The sequence below is a fragment of the Nyctereutes procyonoides genome, unplaced genomic scaffold (assembly GCF_905146905.1).
Source record: "Nyctereutes procyonoides isolate TBG_1078 unplaced genomic scaffold, NYPRO_anot_genome, whole genome shotgun sequence".
In the NCBI taxonomy this organism is placed as follows: domain Eukaryota; kingdom Metazoa; phylum Chordata; class Mammalia; order Carnivora; family Canidae; genus Nyctereutes; species Nyctereutes procyonoides.
This window is the reverse complement of record NW_026575048.1, coordinates 5951738-5974690: the sequence shown is the minus strand read 5'-3', so window position 1 is coordinate 5974690 and position 22953 is coordinate 5951738. Positions and strand designations below refer to the sequence as shown.

The 22953-nt window shown below is 41.8% G+C and overlaps 1 protein-coding gene across 2 annotated transcripts in view; it reads left to right on the top strand.

Annotated features, from left to right (window-relative positions):
- MBOAT2 (membrane bound O-acyltransferase domain containing 2) overlaps positions 1–17916 on the top strand; it is a 122793-nt gene extending 104877 nt beyond the window's left edge. For both annotated transcript variants that reach the window (XM_055327458.1, XM_055327457.1), the window contains 7 exons: positions 67–250; positions 4856–5048; positions 5423–5526; positions 9218–9282; positions 10991–11123; positions 13212–13363; positions 15124–17916. In XM_055327458.1, coding sequence (XP_055183433.1) covers positions 67–250; positions 4856–5048; positions 5423–5526; positions 9218–9282; positions 10991–11123; positions 13212–13363; positions 15124–15349 — 1057 coding nt within the window. In that variant the 3' untranslated portion in view covers positions 15350–17916. The remainder of the gene's footprint in view (positions 1–66; positions 251–4855; positions 5049–5422; positions 5527–9217; positions 9283–10990; positions 11124–13211; positions 13364–15123) is intronic.
- Positions 17917–22953: the final 5037 nt, after the last annotated feature.

Here is a 22953-nt window from a genome sequence, read left to right as displayed (position 1 = left end):
CGTGATTACTGCTGGATTTTCGGAGAGCTTGTGTCACATCTCACGAGCTGCGTGTTTTACCCACAGGCGCATGCCGAGCCTCCTGGAGTACCTGAGCTACACCTGCAACTTCATGGGCATCCTGGCGGGCCCGCTCTGCTCCTACAGAGACTACATCATCTTCATCGAGGGCCGGGCGCAACACAGGGCACAGCCAAGCCCAAGTGGGAAAGAGGAAATGCCATGTGAGAGAGCAGAGCCGTCCCCGAACGTAAGCCCACGAGATTGATCTGAGCCTTGATGGCATGTGTTGATCGTGTTGTTTGCTTAAAGATACTAATGTCTTCAAGGTTTGAACTTACTATGTCTTTGAAACTATTTTTAAGATAAATGACTCTTCACAGCGCACCTAGTAGTGATGCCTGGTAGCAGCACGATCGTGCTCAAAGAACAAAACTAAGGTTACTTAAGAAGCGGTGCTGAGGGGCACTTGGGAGGCTCAGTCATTTAAGCATCTGCCTTCCGCTCAGGTCATGATCTCAGGGTCCTGGGGTTGAGCACTGTGTCAGGCTCCCTGCTCAGCGGGGTGTCTGCTTCTCTCTCTCCCTCTGCTACTCCCCCTGCTTGTGCTCTTGTGCTCTCTCAAATAAATGAGTAAAATCTTAAAAACAAACAAAAACAAGCGATGCTGAGCTCCTGAGTGAGAATGGTGCTTCACAGTTACCAAGTATTTTACAGGAAAGCTGTGTGTGCAGAACTGACCCAGCCAAGTTTCCTAGGGTTTTTCCTTCCCTTTGCTGAAGTTCCAGCTAATTCAGGGTGTTCTCCTCTCCTGACTTCCCTCTCCTCTTCCTGGTCATCACTAGTTGAAATCTTGCTCATCTTCAAAGGTCCACATCAGGGCACCTGAGTGGCTTAGTGGTTGAGTGTCTGCCTTTGGCTCAGGTCCTAATTCTGGGATCTTGGGATGGAATCCCACATCTGTGGGGAGCCTGTTTCTCCCTCTGCCCGTGTCTCTGCCTCTCTCTGTGAGTCTCTCATGAATAAATAAGTAAAATATTTTAAAAAATAAAGGTCTATATCAAATATCACCTTTTCCATAGAAGTTTTCCTGATTTCCCACAATAAAAAAGTTAACAATAGTTTCCACTTTGGTAGCACTTCCCCCCCTGCCTGGCCCTGCTGGGGACACTTCACTTACTCTCTCCAAGCTCACAACACAAGGTAGGTAGTTCACTGCTTAACAGATGAGGAAACCAGGCCTACGTAATTTGATGGAGATGTCCCAGGTTGGCAGTAGGAAACTGGAATTCAGACCCCGACAGTCCTGAGTACAAAGTCTGTGCTGGATTGCCTCACAGCTCAATATAAGCTTTATTTCCCTTGAGCTGCTGGGATATAGATGCTCCTGTGTCAAGAAAGACTCTGAAGCTTTGTGTAGGCTGAGTTTCTGTTGGATTTGATCTGGTAAAATTTAAGAGTCCCATGAGAAACAGAAACCGATACAAAAGGTCTGAGAGACGAGAAAGGGGGCTAGTGTGTTTTTTCTGAATGTGGAGCTTGGAGCAAAGGATCACCTTCCTTCCCTAAGTTATTACAGAATGAAGCATGAGTGAGGAAAGGTGCACACATTCACAAAGGCTCCTATTTTATCTCTTTTCTGCCATGTGACTCATTGTGTTTTATACCAAAATGGTCCTTTTATCTTCATCCTTTCTATTACTGGCTAAATGTTAATTGATAAATGCCGTATCATACTGGGTTGAATTTCACACTTGAAATTGAGTACATTCACATCTCTCCCATTGACTATTTTTGTGTCTCAGGCTGACCACTTAACCCTTTAGAGACCTTTAGAAGTCTCACTGCCACAGGAGAAAGAAAGGGTTATTATATATAGATAGCTTTGATATTCCAGAATAAGATTCTGGAATTCTGGAAAGAGGACCGAAAGCTAGGAATCAAGGTACTGAACATAATGTAAAATATTTGAAAAAAATCTCAAGTGCTATAAACTTTGGAGTACTAGTAAATCAAACCCAACAAAGAATAATTCACATTTATATATTCTATCACCTGACCCTGAATTTTAATGGGTTTTCACTCTTATAAAATGCCACGTTTCCTCTCTTGGGTGGTAGACATCATAAATCAGAGGTTGTTGGCAGTGGCAAATATTCTTAATCTGCTATCGTACTGTCTTACTATGTTTTGAGTTTAAATTCCACACGTACAAAGTTCACACAGAAGTGGTAGTTATTTACAAATCCCTCAAAGGCATTTGGAAGCTCTGTGTGCATCCGTCGGGTATGTAGGCTCTTATGATCCAAAGTAGGGCAGTCAGATAGCCAGTGGCCTTTTTGTTGGAATTCTCAATTATCTTGGTCTAAATCAGATAACGGGTTTAGGTGCTGAAACGAGGTAGAAGTTTCTTTTTCCCCTCACATGACATCCAAAGCATCAGTTGTCAGTCAGTAATGTGGTGGCTCCATGGGTCGAGGATCCAGGCTCTCCCCTGTTTCTGCCATCCTGGGGGTGGAAATGCAAGCACACGGTGTAAGCTGGCTCGACTCAGCGCTGTGCACGTTACTTGAGCTGACATCCATGGACCGCATGGCTACACTTGGCTGTGGAGGGGACCGTGGTTGTGTGGTCAAATAAAAATTTAGCTAGACGTGCTCAAATAAAAATTCCATCATTGTGCAAGAAGGGGAGGGTGGCTCCGGGGGAACACTTGTCAGTCTCTGTTGTGATGTCTGTAGGACTTTTCTCTGGAGCTGGGTCCCTTCTTAGTGAAGGATCCTTCGGTCTCCTACAATCTTACGAGGTGGATACAAACTTGACTGCTGGTTTCTGGAGCTGGCCTGGGCACAGGGGCTGAGGATTTCACCTCTTAGGATATGGACTTCCTCCAGAGTTTCCACGTTCTCATTCTAGCACTTACCCAGTCCCCCACTCTGGACTCATGTCCCTAAGCCTGGGTCTTCGGCTTCTCTGAGAGTTAAGCTCTGGCCTCCTGCCTGTATGGTGGCTGGGTGGCACTCGACCAAGCAGAGAGGCCGTGGGAACCAGGGGTCATGCCCCATCTCCCTCCTTCCGAGGTACCTGACCCCACATTGCCTGAGCCTTTGTGGGGACTCTTATGGCGTGTGTATGCGCCACCTGGTCATTGAGATCAGCTAGAGGCTACTTTAATTTTTGTTTTTAAACTAAGGCCTGGAAAATTGGGTCTAGTCTAATGGCTGCAGTATTGCTCATTGTGACACTAAGATGATCCACCCAATTTTTATGTTAATGTGTGAGGCTATTTGTTTCATCTCACTGCATTTACAATTCCAATTTTTCTCTTGTTTTAAATCTCTTCTCAAATGCACAGCTTAGATATTTGGGGGACGGATAAAGAAAAGGTAGCCTTACCATACTGGAGAAAGCTTTAAAAAACATTGAGGAAGGTGAGAATGGGGGCTGGCTGCAGCAGAGATTCCTCAAGCACACAATACCTCCAGTGAGCCGCCTGAGAGCAAACACAGCTTTTTCAGAAATGCAGTGACTCTGGTATGTGCTTTGACTCTTGCCTCTGAGCCCTTTCTTCGGGCACTGTTACAGAAAGTGTGAAAATAGGAATACTCTTTGGCAGATTAATTTGAATACTGTTTGTTTTTTTGTTTGTTTTTTTTGAATACTGTTTGATTACAATGCAGGACACTCAAAATCCAGGTATTTTGTTATGTTCCATTACCTGGATGTAGCTTTTCCTTTCTTCCACTTGTTTCTTTCCTTTGGCAGGTTTTATAATCTCCCCTATATTGAGTCAGATTCAAATATTCTGGCCTATTAAAAATACAAAACCACCATGAATTGGATTTTTTTTAAAGATTTTATTTATTTATTTGAGAGAGAGTGAGATTACAGAGGGAGAGGGAGAAGCAGACTTGCCACTGGGTAGAGGAGCCTGACTTGGGGCTTGATGGCTTGATCCCAGGAACCCAAGATCATGACCTGAGCCAAAGGCAGACACCTAGCCAGCTGAGCCACCCAGGCGTCCCCATGAGTTGGATTCTTCTAAGGTGATTTAACCTTACCAGGATATAATAAAGAGTGGCCTTTTTTCCCCCCATCAGAATCTTCTTTGCAAATCTTTTTGTCTTCTTGGGTGTGTAACTCTTTTGGTTTATCATTTGTGAACGAAATTTCATGACAGAGCTTTCAGATGTAAAGAGATGCATTAAATTGTTTATTGTAAAAATAATGTCTGTGAAATACATATAGCATTTGAAAAATATAGGGAAAGCACAATGGAAAAATAAGCCATGTGTGTTTGTGTGCGTATAATATAAAACCCACTACCAAAAGTTACTGTGAATATTTTTGTGTATTCACACCTATATGCCTGTGTTTGCTTTCAGATTTTTTTCTTTTTTAAGATTTTATTTATTTATTCATGAGAGACACACAGAGAGAGGCAGAGACACAGGCAGAGGGAGAAGCAGGCTCCCTGTGGGGGAGCCCAATGCGGGACTCGATCCCAGGACCCCAGGATCATGACCTGAGGTGAAGGCAGACACTCAACCACTGAGCCACCCAGGCATCCCTCAGATATTTTTTTTAACTGAAAGCTTTGAAAACACAAATTAAGGTTTCTAGTGTGACTTGAGTCCTAATCCAGAGGGAGTAGTCAGAGAGAAGAGGCTGGAAATTTTCCTGCTGTGAGACTCTGAGGGCTTGAAATGCTGAGCACCACGCAGTTTATGATTTTTGACTAAAGGAGAGTAAGAAAGTTCATACTGCATTCAGGAAGATTAACCTGGCAGTAGTTTGTCAAATGAATTAGAAGGGGTATGGATTAAGCTTTTGAAATCCTGTCTTGTCCTTTCAGATCGCAGTTATTCAGAAACTCTTAATCTGTGGACTTTCCTTATTATTTCACTTGACCATCTCTAAAACATTATCTGTGGAGTATAACATTGATGAGCGTTTTCAAGCTACAGCCTCGTGGCCGACAAAAGTTGTCTATCTCTACGTCTCTCTTTTGGCCGCCAGACCCAAATACTATTTTGCATGGACGTTAGGTAAGTCACGTCTGAGTAAACCTGACTGTTGCTGTGTTGAGATGTACCCTACCCTGTAGCTAGCTGGGAGGGTGCCCTCTTGAGGATACATAGTTAAAGACCAATTGGAAAAGACTAGAGTCCTGTATTAGAAGAAACAAACTTGACAACTCCTATCCTAAATACAAGGAAATAGCCTAAAACCGGTTAGGATATCCTAGAAACTGGATCAAGGCTCATTTTGTTACAATATCAGATAAAAATAAGCATGAATAAATCTACTTTTACTGTTTCAGAATAAAAAAATCCTAGTATATAGTAACGTATGTTTTGGGAGAATGTGGTAGATTGTTACATGGATTCTTAATACTGTCTTTTCACTTTGTTTACTGCAGCTGATGCAATTAATAATGCTGCAGGCTTTGGCTTCAGAGGATATGATGAAAATGGAACAGCTCGTTGGGACTTGATTTCCAATTTGAGAATTCAACAAATAGAGGTGAGTAGATCATTTACAAGTTAGTTACCATGTGATACTTTACATACCATGCTTTGCTTTTATGAGTTATGATGTGATGTTCCAAGAGTGGTATTGAAGTCTATTTGTTAATAATACCCATCTAATTAGGGGATCTAATAAGTAAGATTGGTGTGATCTGGGCCCTTGTGGAGCTTTAATCTAATGAGGGCTACAGGGACACAGAAGGATAGGTTGTGGTCAGAAAGGTGTAGGGTGTGTGCGTGCTACAAGAGAGGCTCCAACTCAGGTGAGATAGGTCAGGGAGGGGTCCTGAAAGAAATAGTGCCTTAAGCTGAGTCCTAAAAGATAAGGAAGAGGTCGCCTGACACTCCAAGTAGAAGGAGGGGTGCCCTTGGGGTGAGAAGTGGTGTGTGGCTCACAACGCAGAGTGGTGACAGATGAGCCAGCAGAAGTCAGAGGCAGGCCCAGACAGTTTCAGAGGCCATATAGGGGGTTTGGAGCTCTTACGAGAGCAATGGAGTGTTGCTGGGTGGGTTTTACGCAGGCAAGTGAGGTGATCACAGCTGTGGTTTGGAAGGATCTGGCTACATCAGGTAGAATGAGTTGCTCTCGTGGGACAGAGTGGTCTGTTGGGAGTGTTGTGTTGATGATGGTGCCCTAAACCAGGGTAGGGCCAGTGGGGCTGGAAAGACCTAAACACCTGGGTGGGCTGTTCCAGAGACTCAGCAGTGCTCGGTGTTACATCGACATCAGCAAGAGAGAATGAGTCATGAATCGGGACCAGTGTCATGGTGATGCCTTTCACTGGGAGAAGGAACAATGAACAAGCCTAGGTTTGGAGGGAAAGCCACTGTGTGTTCAGATTTCAGACTTAACTAAGTTGCCCAGCAGGCACATAAAAGACCAGGCACTAGCCTCAACTGCTGAGCTTGAGATCATAATTGGGGAACTGTCAGCGTGTAGCATTTCAAGTTTTGGGAGAAACCAGAGAGTAGTCATGAGAGAGCACTGAGAGACCCAGAAGGGATGAGACACCCCCCAAACCTCCCACACCCCTCTGCATCCCCCTGCTCCACAGGAGCACCTGTGCTTACAGACTGGGAGAGGAAGAGGCAGGTCAGGAGGAGGAGCCAGAGAGAGAAGAAGAAAACCAAAAAGGGACATCAGTTTGCTAACCTGGGAGAATTGATCCAAGGGTAGAAATCACTAAAACTTAAGGTGAAGGGTTGACAGACAGGTTTATAATGAATGGGTCAGGATGGACCCACCAATGCACCTTAGCATCACTGAGGGTTCGTCCCTAAAAGTGGGACAGTCGGTCGCTAAGCGCCCGTGGGTGTGATGCCAGGGGGGATACAGCCCTGTCTCTCCAGTATTTGCCGAGACGCTTAAACCCGAGTAGGTCTCTTGCTCTTGCTAAATTTAGAGGGAGTGTAGAGTTTAGGGAAATAAGTTAAACACACCAGATCCAGAAGTGGGAAATTCTACAGACAAATGACCCAATTTTTCTCAACAAATAAAGGACCTGGGAAAAGCAGGGGTCAGAGAGGAGCTCTTCGAGATTAAAAGGGATTTTAGCCAAACGCACAGTGTGCACCATGTTTGGGCCTTGATTGAACAGACAACCGGGAAAACATGTTTTTAAACAATCAGGGATATTTGAACACAAAATGAGTATTAGATGATGTTAAAGAGTAATAATTCGTTTTGTTAGGTCTGATCTTGGTTTTTTAAAAGTCCAATAAATTTTGAACTATTTACAGGTGAAATAAGACATCTGGCATTTGCTCTGAAATTCTCATAATAATGTCAGTAATAAATGGGGAAGGGGAAGAAAAAACGGCTAATTTTGGAAATTGATGAATGTATAAATATGTGGCAGTGTTTCTAACTCTTGTGTTCATTATTGGGACCTACAGAGACTTTGAGACATGTGTTTCCTAATCAACCCCCCATGAACCGTTGTACCACATATACTGTATATCCGTGTGTGTACTTTATGTATACATGCGCTTTATACGTGAGAAGAGTAAGACTTTTTTGTTCCTAAGAACTGGTTTTTATCCTCTTGGGAGCAGTATCACTCTTGTTGAGGATGCACAGGATAAGAGAAAGTAAAGAACAAAGGAGTTAGTTTTTCTAAAGGAAATCAGCGTTAAACGCTGCTGAAGATGTGCAGTAAGAGGAGGACTCCCGAGTGCCATCAGCTCTAACAACATGGGAGTTTATTGATGATTTTGGTAACAGTTTCCAGGGAGGGATAGACATTAAAGCCAGGTTATATAATCCGAAGGCATTTATTACCTGTACAAGGAAGGAGGGTAGAGATAAGGTCATAGCTGAGGAGAACAAGTAGTTGAAGGAGGGATTTTTGTTTTGTTTAATTTTGTTTTAAAATGGAGAGATTAAAAAAAATTAAAAAAAAATAAAATGGAGAGATTGACACATGTTTACCAGTTAGAGTATTTGAAGACTGTGTGAAAATATGGTAGAGGAGGAGAGAGGCTGATGGACACATGAGGTCCCTAGGAAGGTGGAGGGAGGGGATATAAGAAGACAGGTGCAGGGATTGTCCAAGTGAAAGAGGAACCAGGGACGGAGAAAGGGATGTGTGGAGGCAACTGACTTTGTAATTTTGATATGAGATGTTGGAGTCTGATGGTTTATGTCATCTCAATAAAGTTGGAGGCAAAGTTACCTGTTGTGAGGGTGGGAGGGCAAGTGGGAAAAAGTGATAGGACCAGAGATAAGAAAGGGGGGAACTTGTGAAGTATTCATTGGGATCTCATGGGATTGCTGATTTTTACCTGCTTTTGACTTACCAAAAAAAAAAAAAAAAAGACAATTTAAAATGGTTCAATCCAATAGCTGTTTTTAGGAAGAGGAGAATGAACTGTGTAGGGAAACAAGGATTACCTGCAAGGTTGAGGCTCAACTGATAGCAAGAAGTATGGGTTTAGGACCAAAGTCTCTAGTGCTGTATGATACTCTGCATGTGAATTCAGAGGTTATGAGTAGGGAAGGTGGAAAGTGTGGTTGATCTGGGGTTAGGATTTTGATAGGTAGGTGAGTTAAAAGGAAAAAGAAACAAACACATCAAGAATTTTGATGGGGATAGTAAATAGTGGATCATGGAATCTACATGGTGGGAAGGAAGTGAAGACACAGGAGGGGATAGTTATTGAGGGAAGAAGGAGAGATAGGGGACCAGAGGAACCTTTGACGTCTAGAGGAAGCTTTTATGGGGGAGGCTTGTGTGATGAGCCTAGAAGGGTGGGAAGATGGTGGTAGTTCCAAGTGGGGCCAAGGTTCCGGGTGGTCATAGATGGTGGCCGAAGAGGCATAGAGGTGGGGAAGTAAGGGACTGTGGCTTGATGGGATGGGTCCAGTCCCCAGTGAAAGAGTCATTAAAGGGGCCCTGAAAGGTCAATTACATATTGGGAATGTCTTTGGGATAATTCCATGACGACCCTGATAACATATAAGGAGAAAATGGTGATAATCCATTTATCTTATAGATGGCTTTTACAATACCCAAATCCCAGTTCCACAATGATGTTACTGTATTAGAAAAGCAATATTAAGAAAAGAGACCAGTACATGACCATCAATGCCAAGTAACACATTTTTAGCACAATAAAACATTATTACTTATATTTCAAGCTTCGTTATTTTGTTGGCCAAAGAAAAAAAGTTCTTTGTTTTTCAGATGTCAACAAGTTTCAAGATGTTTCTTGATAATTGGAATATTCAGACAGCTCTTTGGCTCAAAAGGTATGTGCCTTCAGGAGCTGTGCCACGGTATCTAATAATACTTGAGCTTCACTGAGTTAGATTCTTGATTAAAAACACTGTGTTGAGTGACATTGTGACCTCGATGTCAGCCAGGAAACACTGTTAACATCCTCCCGCAGCAAGAGTCTATCAAACAGGAGAACTTTCCGGCCCAGGTGGTAGATACAGTTATCGCCGGCCTCTCAGCCGCCCTCCCGAGCATCTTTCCGAGGCCTGAGATCATCAGTGTCCTCCTCTCATTCACTGGAGATGTGGTTAAATAAAAACAAAGTAGCCACACAACCACTATGCAGATGCCCTAGAGTTTCCAGAACAGTTCCAGTTTTAAAATATTTCCATTTGACATATGTTTCTGTCAAACGTCCTGTTAGGCACAGGACACAAAGATGAGTCCGGCAGACAAAAAGTCCCAGCCTCCTCAGCCAGAGAGTTCAGGAGCTTGTCAGATGCACAGCAGCGTCCCCTACAGGTGCCTTTCCCTGTAGTGAGGAGCAGCAGGGAGAGTGAGCGGGGCAGGTGGGCACGGGGAGGGGCTTGCTGGTGCTGGGATCAGGGGCTAGGAGTTGGCCAAGGACAAGGACGAGAGGAGGGAGGTCCGTACAGGCAGCCCAAGCCCAGCAACATTAGGAAATTGCATAGAAACTCCCAGCGACTCTGTCTCCATGTTCCCAATGAGACATGGGTCTCTACCTCGAGTTTATTTTATGAGATATTTACCCTGTGATGGTATAGCACTAAGCATGTTCTGTGGAAAGCAGCCTTTTCTGGGGAATGTCTTTTATTTTGTGACAAGTTGAGGAACTTTTTTTTTTTTTAAGATTTTATTTATTCATGAGAGACACACAGAGAGAGAAAGAGAGAGAGGCAGAGACACAGGCAGAGGGAGAAGCAAGCTCCATGGAAGGAGCCCAATGTGGGACTCGATCCCAGGTTTCCAGGATCACGCCCTGGGCTGAAGGCAGCACTAAACCGCTGAGCCACCAGGGCTGCCCTAAGTTGAGGATCTTTATCCCTTGAAATACCCATCACATGATACTTTGCAGTCTCCCGAGTGGCTGCAGATTCTCTGAGCAGATCTGTTGTGTGCTTTTTGTTATTGTTATATTTAAATTTGACACCTTTGGGGGCACCTGGTTGGCTCAGTCGGTGGAGCACGTGATGCTTGATCTCAGGGTCGTGAGTTCCAGCCCCACGCTGGCCATAGAGAAATAAATAAATTTGATATCTTTGGAAAAATCTTATTTTCATCTGAGTCCTCTACTCTGTTACCAAGGGAAATTTTAGACTGAGCGCCTCCAGACTTGCCAGAAAGAAATATTACTAGGTCAGTTGAAAGTTCTTAATTAAATAAAAATCATTAAAGAAAATAATAAAATAACATAAAATATATTTAATATTAAAGGTTTTTTGGTGAATCGTGTAGATTTCTAACCACTTGGCAATGATTATTTTAGCTATTACATATACCACAAAGAGATGAAAGTCAAGTTTATTTTCCTAAAGAAATAGGAATATTTTGCAGCTGTCACCTCCCTGATGTCACAGGTCAAGTTATTGCTGCCATTAGGCGTCGGCTATTTTCCTGATTACTCTGTCTCCTGTCAGATAAGAAAAGAATGATCACTGTGGACTATCTAAACTCTGATCACTCGCTCCCCTTGGCTCCCTGTGGTTTTCTGGTTTCTAGGGTGTGTTATGAACGAGCCTCCTTGAGTCCAACCATCCAGACGTTCATTCTGTCTGCCATTTGGCACGGGGTGTACCCAGGATATTATCTGACGTTTCTAACAGGAGTGGTGATGACGCTGGCAGCGCGAGCCGTAAGTATCCCGAATTCCGTTTCATACTTCAGTGCAGTCCCCTTGAGCTGGCTGGCGTAAGAGGCTGAGGACACCCTCCCTAGGCAGACCCTGTTTCTGGGCCCCAGTCGGTGCTCCACTCTGGCCGCAAGTGAGGCGTGCAACTGGCGTGTTTGTTGAGTGCTCCCAGGGGCTCCACACTTGGTTCATCTGAGGGGAAGAGTTGGCACGTGGGAGGTACCCACAGAGCGTTCATTGTCTTTACGGAATTTTCTGAACGAGAGCTGAAAACAGAGTTAAATAAAGGTGATCAGAAGGGTGGGTTTACTTTAGGAACGTGTCCTGAAAGTGGTCACCTTTGAGAGTCATCTTTTAGATGAAGAGTGGGGTGCAATTGGGTGTAGAAAACTGGGTGGGCCATCCCTGGGGTGGTGGGCACCACACTGGAAGCGGGACACAGTCCTTGGTTGGAACCCAGGGTGATATTTTGGGAAACAGTTGAGAAATGAGGTTGCTGACATGGGTGGGCAAAGAAGGACATTTAGTTTAAGTCCTTGAAAGTCCATCAGAAGAAAGTGACGTGACAGAGATGGTGCCTGAACCGGCTGCGTGCAGCGCTTACAGGCGAGAAGCCTTCAGTTAACAAACTAGCAGATATTTATTCAGTTGTCAGGTACCTTGGGGGGGTGTATGAGGGGAAACTCCGAGAAGTGCTAACTCTAAGGGCTGTACCTTCTGCTCGTTTGTGGCCTGATTGGGGCATAAGGTATATGTACACGTGAGTACGCAAACACCACGGGGCGTATGTGATACATCCTGTGGGTTCTGTAGTAAGTAACGGAGTCGTTCAGAGGTGAGAGAAATCCTTTTGGTTGGGTTGACCCAAGATGGCCTCATTAGGAAAGTTTGGATTTGGGCTTTGAAAAGATAAACGTTGTTTCAAAAGTGAGGGAAGCATGATGGGGGAGGAACATGACGTTCTAGGCACATAAATGACATTAACAGAACCACGTTTGAAAGTACCTGGTGTATTTAGAAATGACAAGTAAATCTGGCTGAAGCAAAGACGTCGTGAAGTCCTAAATCGTGGATAATTCTGGAAAGGCAAAGGGAGTGCAGGGGAGCAGGGGGAGGGCAATCATAGCAGGATTTGGGTGCCAGCCTGGGGACAGGCCTAATGCTCTTTCTGTCTGCATACCTGGGGGTCAGAGGAGGTTTGTAAGCTGAGGGATGGAATGCCGAAAGCCGTGCTTCAGGAGGATTGATTTGCCATCCGTGATCGGAAGGGAAGAGGGCAGGTAGCTGCTGTGGCGGTGATCCGGGCAAGACGTGGTGGGTGCCAGGGTCTGTTCCCGCCACTAGGAACCATGGTCTCTCCATGGGAGAGCCGTTAACCATACACCAGGTTACTTCTGGAAAACTTGGTGGCATCCTCATAGCAGGGCCGTGTTTCACCTCTGACCACGTTAGACAAAGCAGGGAACAGAGTTGCAAAAAGGAAATAATGGTTAAGTTTACACATTCCAAAACTGCAATGTTTTGACCTTTATGGAAGCTAAAAAAATGTGTAAAGAGTGGTGATTAGGAAACGCCTATTTTGAGAATAATGTTCGTCGTTGCCATTTATTCTGATAAGTGTGTTTTGACCTAAGCTCAGGGTATCGAGAGCCATCTGTCTCTCACAAATGCAGAGTTTAAAGAAGAGGAAAAGATATCTCAGTGTAGCAGAAGAAGTGAAAACAGAACTTTATTTATATATTATAGTTTACCAAATATGATTTGAGGAACTCGAAGAGTGTTGTTTTTAACTTTTTTTTTTTAGAAACTTTTAATTTGAATACAACTTTAGATCTACAGAAAAGTTGCAAAGCACTCCCACATGCCCTCTACCCAGATTCCCACGTTTTGCGCTCTCCATATTTTTTATACATCTGTGTATTTGTTTTTCCCGAACCAACTTCTCCCGTAGTGGTGGCACCATTTCCGATGTCCCACAGCAACGTGTGACAATTTCAGTCACTCCACATGCTTGAAACAGTTGGATGCAGTAATTGTAGTTTTATAAGCAATGTTAAAGACCAAGCCAATATTTTTGTTTCTTTATTTCAGATGAGAAATAACTTTAGACATTATTTCATCGAACCTCCCCAACTTAAATTATTGTATGATGTTTTAACGTGGATAATGACTCAAATAGCAATAAGTTATACAGTTGTGCCATTTGTACTTCTTTCCATAAAACCATCATTCATGTTTTACAGGTAAGTGTCACTCTTACAAATATATGCCAGGGGGAATAACTTTGTTTTTAAGAGCAAGCGCTTTGCCATTGGGTAGCATAGAAAAATAGCACCACAGCCGTACTCTCTGTGGTTACTTTTTCATTTTAAACCAAGAGGTCTCAAGTTTTTTATGGAATGATTCACACCACTCACCCCTGAGATGAGTGTGATAAAGACAGAGAAGTATCAGCTGGGTAACCCCCACCTCAGATCTCTCCAAGAGGTTTAACTGGAAGTATAGCTGTTCTTTTTATAGTTGGATGTTAACTAGACTTATCACAGTGATCTTTTTTTTTTTTTTTTGCTATATGTACATCTATCAAATCATTATATTGTACACCTGAGGCTAACATAATGTTACAGGTCAGTTATGCCTCAAGTTAAAGCTGTGACGTCAGGGCTAGATGTGGCCATGGGCTAGAGTTTGCTCACCCCTGCTCTGGGGTCAAGGTGTAGGGGTTGATGTGTTAGAGCAGAGGCGTGTGAGTCACTGGGGATATTCTGGGAGCGGAAGCAAAATACATCCTCCGATAATCATGAGTAAGTGCTGGTAAGGTCTGCCCACCGAGAGTCCAGGCCGCCAGACTGTTAACTCCAGAGACGAAAGGATAGGGCAGCTTGAAATAAGATGAACAATAGAGAATATGACAGAGTGGTTTTAAAAAAAGAAAAAAGTGTAGCTCGTTCTTTACAAGGAATTGTGAATTCTCTTAATTGCTTTCGTCAAAAGAAAAATAAATTACTTCTATTTCAAGAATTTGTTCCCTTCTTACTGTTTTACACGTTTCCCGAGTACTTTGTCTTCTCTGTATCATAGAAATTCTCATCTTCAGTTCCATGCTTGATCTCTGTATTCTCTCGCCCACCCACCAGATTCCACTCTCAACGTGTTAGTGATATCTTGGAGATCAAAAACTTCACCTTTTATAACGTTTTCATTACCCCAGCATTTAGAACGACAGCACAGGGAATGTGGTCACAAATTTTTGCACTGACTGTGGCGTTACTTGTACAGAAAGACATCAAGTAACTCCAGCGAAAATTCCCCTTTTCGCAAAACTATTACATATATTTAAATGTGATTGAGCTGTTGGTTAGATTTTCTATCGGAAGTACACTTTGTTCATACTCACTTGAATTTACAACTGTAAAAGCAGCCTAGGTCACATTTGATTTATATTTGATTTATATTTGATTTCGGGAATGATGCTTCTAATAATATTTTTAATAAGATGGCCTTCCTTTATTATGTGACAGTGGCCATTAAGAGGCAGTGTTATCTGTTACTCACATCACTGGAATATTTGTAACTTAATTAGGGACCATACACAGCAGAGGAGGCCAGAGCATTAAGGTCTTTACCAGCTCTGCGTCCTCTTTGTTCGCTCTCAATATTCAATTCTGTGGATTTGAGAGATTATTTTCAGGTCACTACAGCTGCTAATAAGTACCTTTTTGTTTTTGTTCTGTGCAGCCATGGACTTATGACCCTTACAAAGGAATGTAATATGATAGCTAGTATCATGCTTATAAGTGGCCTGGGTTTATAGGGTGCTTTATAAATACCCACTGGAGAGCTTCATCTCTGGGTGGGGCTGGGGGAGGGGGGCGGGAATGCAAGATTAACGGAGTAAATCTGCACATCCTCCGTGGCGCATGTGACATTTTGACAAGGGTGCCGTTGCTAAGGATTAATTCTCAAAATTTAATAAAGTCAACTTTGTCCATTTTGCTCTTAGCTCCTGGTATTACTGCCTGCACATTGCTGGGATCTTAATATTATTGTTGCTGCCGGTGAAAAAAACTCAAAGAGGAAAGACTACACATGAAAATGTGCAGCTGTCGCCATCCAGAAAGTTCGATGAAAGAGAAAATTCTTTGGGACAGAATAGTTTTTCCACAACAAACAATGTTTGCAATCAGAATCAAGAAATAGCCTCTAGACATTCATCATTAAAGCAATGAAGGGGAAAACACTCTGATGGCTATTTTGTCTCTGTTAACAGAAACCAATCTTAGCACCTTTTGGAGGGATTTGTGTTCGTTTGAAAAGAGATGAAGTGGGGGGCAAATGGGACAGATCTAGATGGGGAGTTTCCAGTATACCAGATTGGGAATGGAGCGAATAACCCCTCCCATGCCATGTCCCTGGGGGCCACGCCTTATATAAAAATATTTCCATGATCTCAATGGGCACTCAGGACCTCTGCAGATGTTGTAGGGTGGTACGTGTGCCCCTCTTGCTGAATGTATGTTGCGTATCCCAAGGCACTGACGGGGTGAAAGGGTAACCGTGTCAATCTGGAGGATGGACAAAAATTGACTTTTCCAAATGAATGTCTTGCCTTAAACCCTCTATTTCCTACCATATTGTTCCTAAATGGTATTTTCAAGTGTAATATTGTAAGAACGCTATTTCAATATTTGATGTCATGGTCTTGTAAAGGAATTCCAGAGGAATTTGAAACAGGATATTTAAGATCGTGGACACTTTAAAAATGCAATAAACATCTCAGTATTTGAAGGGTTTTCTTAAAGTACCTGAAATGACCATTGTACGTAGCGAAACTAAACAGAAAGGGATGCCAAATTATAGGTAGCTTATTTTCCTGGAGAATTTAATTACTTTGTGTCGGTCAGAGCCCATCAAGGGAGAATTTCTTCAACATAATTAAAGGTTGGTAATGCGATATTTTAAACTTATTTTCTTAAAAAAAAAAAAAGGAAAGAGAACAAGAGAAGATGATGAAGGAAGGAAGGAAGGAAGGAAGGCAGGCAGGCATGGATGAAGAAAGCACCATGTGGACTGGAGCTGGTGGCAGCTGGGGCAGGGCACAGACCAGGTGCTCAGCAGAGTGCTTTTCCCCTTCATGTATCTGAGTTCTTTTTGATTCTGTAAGATGTAGAAGTGTAATGACTTTTTAATATGTTGGACTTTTAAATGAAATTTGCCAGGCAAAAATCATATATAATTATGGCAGGATTAGGAAAATAATAGTGGTAGATGGCACGAGGGCTGTGTAGGAGAAATCACTGGGTTAAGGTAACAATCTGTCTAATCGCTTCCTTATCCTTGACAGCTTAAGTCATAATTGGGAACGTTTTAGGGAAATGAAAACTTACAGTCATCGGGTCTGACCCACCTTTTTAGAGAATAAAAGAAATTAGTTTCCAAACTCTTAAATTCTCACTTTCAAATTTGGCTCTTAACACTTTTTAATGAGTTTTAGGTTCTATGAGTAGGAAAAAAACATGCTTCTAGCATATAGACCATTTTCACCACAGTTAATCTCATTGAATTATCAGATGTCTCTGTTAACCCCACAGTCTTGGGGTGGCCGCAGTGGCTGAAAGCAGAAGAGTGGGCGGCAAGGCCACCCTGGTATGGGCTTCAGGCACAAGACTTGGAGGTGAGAGAGGAGGTGAGCGGGGCCTTCTGACTCCACCTTTATTTGACCACTTTATTTCCTTTCTTGCCTTAAATTTTCAATGAAATGCAAATTGTCTATGGTGAGTATATATATATATTTTTTAATTTTTGTCGTGAATAAGTTTGCAAATGCAGTTACCGCAGAACAGCCATCTGGCTTAAGCTCTGTGGTTTTTCATTTAAAGAAGAAAGAATAACAACTATACCAGGAACTTTTGAGGTCCTCATCAGCAAAAATATCAGTGGATCTTTTTTAGAACTTTAGAAATATCCTAGTCTTCGATTATGTAAGATGTTTTTATTTTTCTAAAGGTAAATTTTTTCCACCTGCCGAGGTTAGCCAAACCCTGTTACTTCCCAGAAAAGGAGAGGTAGCTAAATAAATTTTCTCTGTTTTCCCACACACTGAAATTAAGCCAGCTGTGGGGTTTGAGAGGATAGAAAAGAATAATCATGGAAAGTATCTGCCCCTAAAAGATCTCCTTAATTAATGCTGCAGAGATCTGATAACTACTTTAAAAAAAAGGTAGATAAATTTAGGGTTTAAAGGACAAGTCTAGACATGTTGTAAGTAAAAACAAGAAAGCTTAACAAAACTCTTTCTCAGCCCAAGTGGCCATTTATAAATAATCACTATTTATTTCTATTACCTGTGTCATTTCTCAGCCTCAAAACCTAAAATCACTGTTACCTATTTCATGACGCTGTCATTGCAGAGAGCAAGATGACTAAGAATTCTCCAGTTCCTTTGAAGATAATACATTATCTATACAATTTGAGTGATTTTCGTCCCCTGGATCAACTAAGTTTTGTTTGTTTGTTTCTTGGGGTTTTTTTTTTTTGGTATGAAATGGGTTTTGGATAGCTTTTCTCTAATTTTGGAGGAATTAAAATAAGTTTGTAACCTAGTAGAAAAGCTAAAGAAATAATTCTAATTCTCAACTTGACTTTTCTCCTCAAGAAGAAACTTTTTGTGTTCTATGAAATGAATATATCTGCTTGGAGTGTTACAAGGGTTAATGCTTCCCTTCTACTTAGAGTAGAAGATTTGAAAACTGGTGTATATCTCTACATACTGTTAAGTATAAAGGGATTCATTGTACTATGTGCTCCCTGGTCTTTTAATCAACAGAACAAGATGCAGTACATATTTATATTATTTCTCCACTCTTTAGTTGTCATGAAATCACTCCAGAGATGATCTGTGACCATCATACTTAGACTTTTGGTTCAGGTTCATTATTATACTACTCAGGGAAAAAAAATTGAACAAAAATAATTACTCTTCCCTCAGTTTCATTTTCTTAAAACAGTAACAGTTAATTTCATGTATGTCAGGTATCACCATTTTACAAGTAACTTATCCTCAGTTTTTTAAAAAAGCGTTTTTATTGGAACTCAGGGTAATTGGGGAAATGTACTTACCTTCTAAAACATCTAGCCTGATAGAGAGGGTTTATTTGGCTTCAACAATGTCCGGCTACCACCATACTTTTAGTTAAAAAGTATTTGTGTCATCAACCCCTGCCATGTGTGACATTCACATACAGGATTTCCACAGATACCAGTTTTCAGAAAAATTTGCAGTAAAAGAGAATGGTTCTCTAAAAAAGCAAAGGTAACTCGCATTGAAGCACTCATTGCCCTGGGAGGAGACCTGGATGTTCATCTGGCTCTTTTATTAATCAGTTGGGATTTGGGCAAGTTACTTGTCTTCTAAATGAAAGTTCCTTAATAAGAAATTAAAGGATCAGTTCCGTAAGTTTATGACCAGTTGTGTATGTAATGAGTGGAAGCCATTAGCAAGACTTGTAAGAGTCATGGACAAAGGCAGATTCACAGTCACAACTGTTATTGTAGTTATTTATTTTTATTGAGCTCAAAGCCCTGACTTTTCAAAAGGTTTTCTTGGCAACAGAGGAAAACCTTACAGTCTGTTAAATCAGAAGGCGTGGCGCCATACCATTTCCCCTGAATGTAGCCCTTAAAGAGAACTTTTGAAAATGAAATGGTCTCTATTGAAGGCAACCTATTCTCCTTTTGCTTTCTCTGCTTCTTTGGTTGGTTGTGCTAGGTGAAGCTGAAGGTGCTCTACGCTAGAAAAATGTTAGTACAAACCATCAAGTTTACTGGACAGGATCTTACCATCATGTAACTTCTCAAATATTATTTCATTCAAAGATAGTTAAGGCACATTTAATTTAGTTGCACATTTTAAACTACAAAAGAAATGACATTAAAATTTTGCCATTAAAATAATTACAAAATGTATACTTTTATTCAAGGACTAGATGACATCTAGGACAAAAAAGTTTTTCCTATTTAAAATTCCTACCTTGTAAATTTTAATTTGTATATTCATGAGCAGCTCTGGACATTTATACTGTTTTGTTTCCTTGTTATAAACTTTCAGATTGTTAGTTAATTGACTGTAAGAGTTCTATGTTATGATTGAAAGAAAAAGATTATTGGGGAGAATAATTATTTCGGAATGGTGCCCGTTACTGTGATGTCAATGAAGGATTTGTCCGGAGTTTTAAATATAAACCAGTATTTTATGGAGGTTTTCTCAGCCACCCTAGTCTATCTTGGCTGAAATTGAGTACATCAGATTTAACATAGGTGCGGAATTCAACATAACACTGTGAAATGTAATCTTAACTGCCCTCAAGTACCTTATTAAACTCTTACTCTGAACCCAGTGTACATTTAGTGAATGGCTTATCATTGCTACAGGTATCTAAGATGCAGAAAGTTCTGTTTTCTGCAGTGGTCCTTCTAAGACCGGTTTGTACCAGAGCATGCATGTTCCTGATGGTGAAGGAAGAGATTTGCTAGGTTGCACCTGAAACCTGGATTTGAATGATCAGCGTGTCGAGGTCTGTACAGTGTTTCTGCAGCACCGTGTGTTCGAATCGATTTACAGTAACTCTCATTACAGAAGAAAATTTAAAATGAAATCTTACACGTTGGTATTTTGTAGGAATGCTCTTAAAATCAATGACTAGGCTGCTTTTTTGAGGCTCTCGTTGTACAGAGGATGCAGCCAATTACATTTTAATCGGTGGGCTGCTTATTAATGTTTTTATATGTTTTGAAATAATATTTATTTTAATAGATTTTTAATATGGAAATCCTAGTAAACAACTGACAAGCTCTGTAGGTTACTGATAGGGAGGACTTTCTGGAGTGGAAGCCTGAAGACACACACTTCTTTGCCGAGTAATTTGTCTTACCTTTAAAACTCACTATACTCGTTGTCTTCTGGTAACCCTTTTGTAAGGCAAAATCAAAACAACCCCAAGACTATGTAGTTCTATAAAGAATAATATAAAGATCCATGCGAAATCACTGTCTAAAGCTCACTCAATGATGCATGTTTTACCAGATTTTTGCTCCTGTGAAAAGAAATGGAAATAAAATAATGAAAAACCGAAAGACACAGAGCAACATCAGTAGAATGACTAGCCGTTTTCCTAAGAACACGTTTGAGATGGAAAAAGTGACTGGCTGCCTTTTACCGGAGTCGTAAATGACTGTGTCCTGCCCAGTCTCTGTTTGGGGTAACTTCTTTGAGAAATTAATTTGGTAGTATCCCTTTTTGTCCTTCCTTGCTCAAAGACAAACACATGTAAAAGAGTTCGACAGACTTAGAAGATAGGCCTCTTCCCAATTTGAAGTATTTTTGGTTCCGTATGTGCAGATTTGTCAACAAAGTACATTTGCCCTGGCTTCTTGTCACAAAGAGGAAGGAATCCAGCCTCCCCCCTGCAACCAAACATGTTCCAAGCCAGCCTCCATCCCTGGCACCTGGGCACCGGGGCACGACCACCTCTCCGAACCAGAAGGGCACGCTTCTATAAAGCAGTAGGAATGAAAGTAAGAATAATTCAGGTGAAACAAGAGAACCCTTCCACATGAAGAGTGAGATTGTGTGAGTTCATTCCTGCCTTCCTTTAAGAGCTGTATCCTGATCCCTGCCTGGGAGTAGTTGGACAGTGTCGCCCAAACGGGGAGGGCCCCAGCTCCGCAGCCAGTATTTACAGTGCTCGTCTGCCTTCCCTGGGTGAGACTAGAACGTGGCGTCCTGTGCTTTTTGTTTTTATTATTCCAAAATATTTTTTTAAAGAAGTGTTATTTTTCAACAGATCCATAAATTAGTTCTTGTTGTATGGTTCTAAGTTTAAACTACCCCCGTGTCAGTTACACTGTGATGTGATGATTTCATTACTGCTCATTTTTTTCCAGTCTGTGTCCTCAGCGCTGCACTGCTGGCTTATTGCTGGGTTTTAAAGATGTTTTTAACTTACATATAAATGTTTTTTTCTAATTTGTGTGTCTTTAAAAATGATTAAACTGTAGTTTAAAAATACTTTTGTGTGTTGTGTGTGGGTGTGTTTGCTAACTCCAGAGGCTTTAAATTCTGTCTATAGAACTGAACACCGGGCCTTTCCCATCATGAGAGGTGATACCCCCCCCCTTTTTTTTAAATTGAAGGATTCTTCAATATGATGGTAATATTCTAAGGAGTCATTGACTCTTCTAACTGCTTAAAAATTATTTAAAACAAAATGTAGTCACATTGTAGGCACTTTGGAAGACAGTTAAAACAAACTCACGGGTGCCTGGCTCGCTGAGTTGATAGAGCATGTGACTCTTGATTTCGGGGTTGCAAGTCCAAGCCCCATATTGGGCATAACACTTCCTTTTAAAAAACAGAACAAAAGCTTTAAATTAGTATATGGTATCCATAGCAGAGCACAGGCACTCCCACTAGATTTCTGTGCATGATTCCAAACTCCAGGGAACTGTGAAGTATGCTTCCAGAGGCTCTTCTAGGCTCTGTCATGAACAATTGTGGAGGAAGCCGCTCTAAACTTGCACTGTTGCACAAAGATGCCAGGCTGAACACGTCCAAGGAAGTCCTGTCTTGGTGCTTTCTCACTGGAAGGCCTTAGGCTGTGATGGCAGATTCAATGACCCCATTTTGAGATGCAGGGCTGTGCTGAAATTGGGCCATGAGTATGGACACAGCAGCCGAGCTGCCTGCCAGCACATCCCTTCCATGCGTTTATCTTGACAAGCACGACAGACGGCTTCAGTAACTCAATTTGCTTCACAGTCAGGAAGGCCCCGGAAGGCCAGTTGATAGCAGGCCTCCTATTATATGTAGATGGACATTGTAATATATTTTGTATTTTGTCTTTGAACTGTTCATTCCACAATTATTTAATGAGTTCCTACCCATGTGCTGGGTAACTGCAAAATAAATCACTGCCCTTGGCTTCAAGAAGCTAATAAATGATTACCATATAGTACAGTAAGTGCTTTATTCAAGCCATGCACAAAGGGCCTGTGGAATCCGAAGGGGGCAGGGAGCCTGGGAAGAGCTGGGGAGAGCTGTGCAGAGGAGCTGGCACTTGGGTTTGGGAGGAAGTGTTTTTCTGGCTGCAAAAGATGTGGGAGGGGCATTATTAGAGGAAGAAAAAAAGCCTATGTCAAGAATGATACCGTATGACACAGAGAAGAAAACACGTTTATGTCCACTATGTGCCAACTACCCAATAATAACTTATCTTCCCTCCAGTTAGAAAAAGGAATAACAGGGAAAAATTGAGTTGACAATTTTTTTTAAATAAAAAATAAAACTTCCCAAATTTTTCAAGCATATGGTTGGTTCACTATAGAACACTATAATACACATTCATGTGCCCACTGCTCAGATGGAACAGGTGCTTTTACCACATTAGATTCAACATTTGCTTTTTTTTTTTTTTTTTTTTTAATAAAAAGTTGGGATGCCTGAGTGGCTCAGTGGTTGGGCACCTGCCTTTAGCTCAGGGCGCGATCTCGGATTCCCAGGTTCAAGTCCCACATTGGGCTCCTTGTGTGGAGACTCCCTCTCCCTCTGCCTGTGTCTCTGCCTGCTCTCTCTGTCTCTCTGTGTCTCACAGTCTCTCTGTGTACTTAAAAAAGTACATTGGACATAAGACCAGCACACCTTCCCCTTCTTCCTCCCTCAGAAGTAACAACTGTGTCAGTATGAGCCTCTTTTGGTTATATTTTCATTTGGTTGCCTTTCTTTCTTTTAAACTTAGCTGTATGACTTAAAAAATAATTGTGTGTTCTATTTGGTATA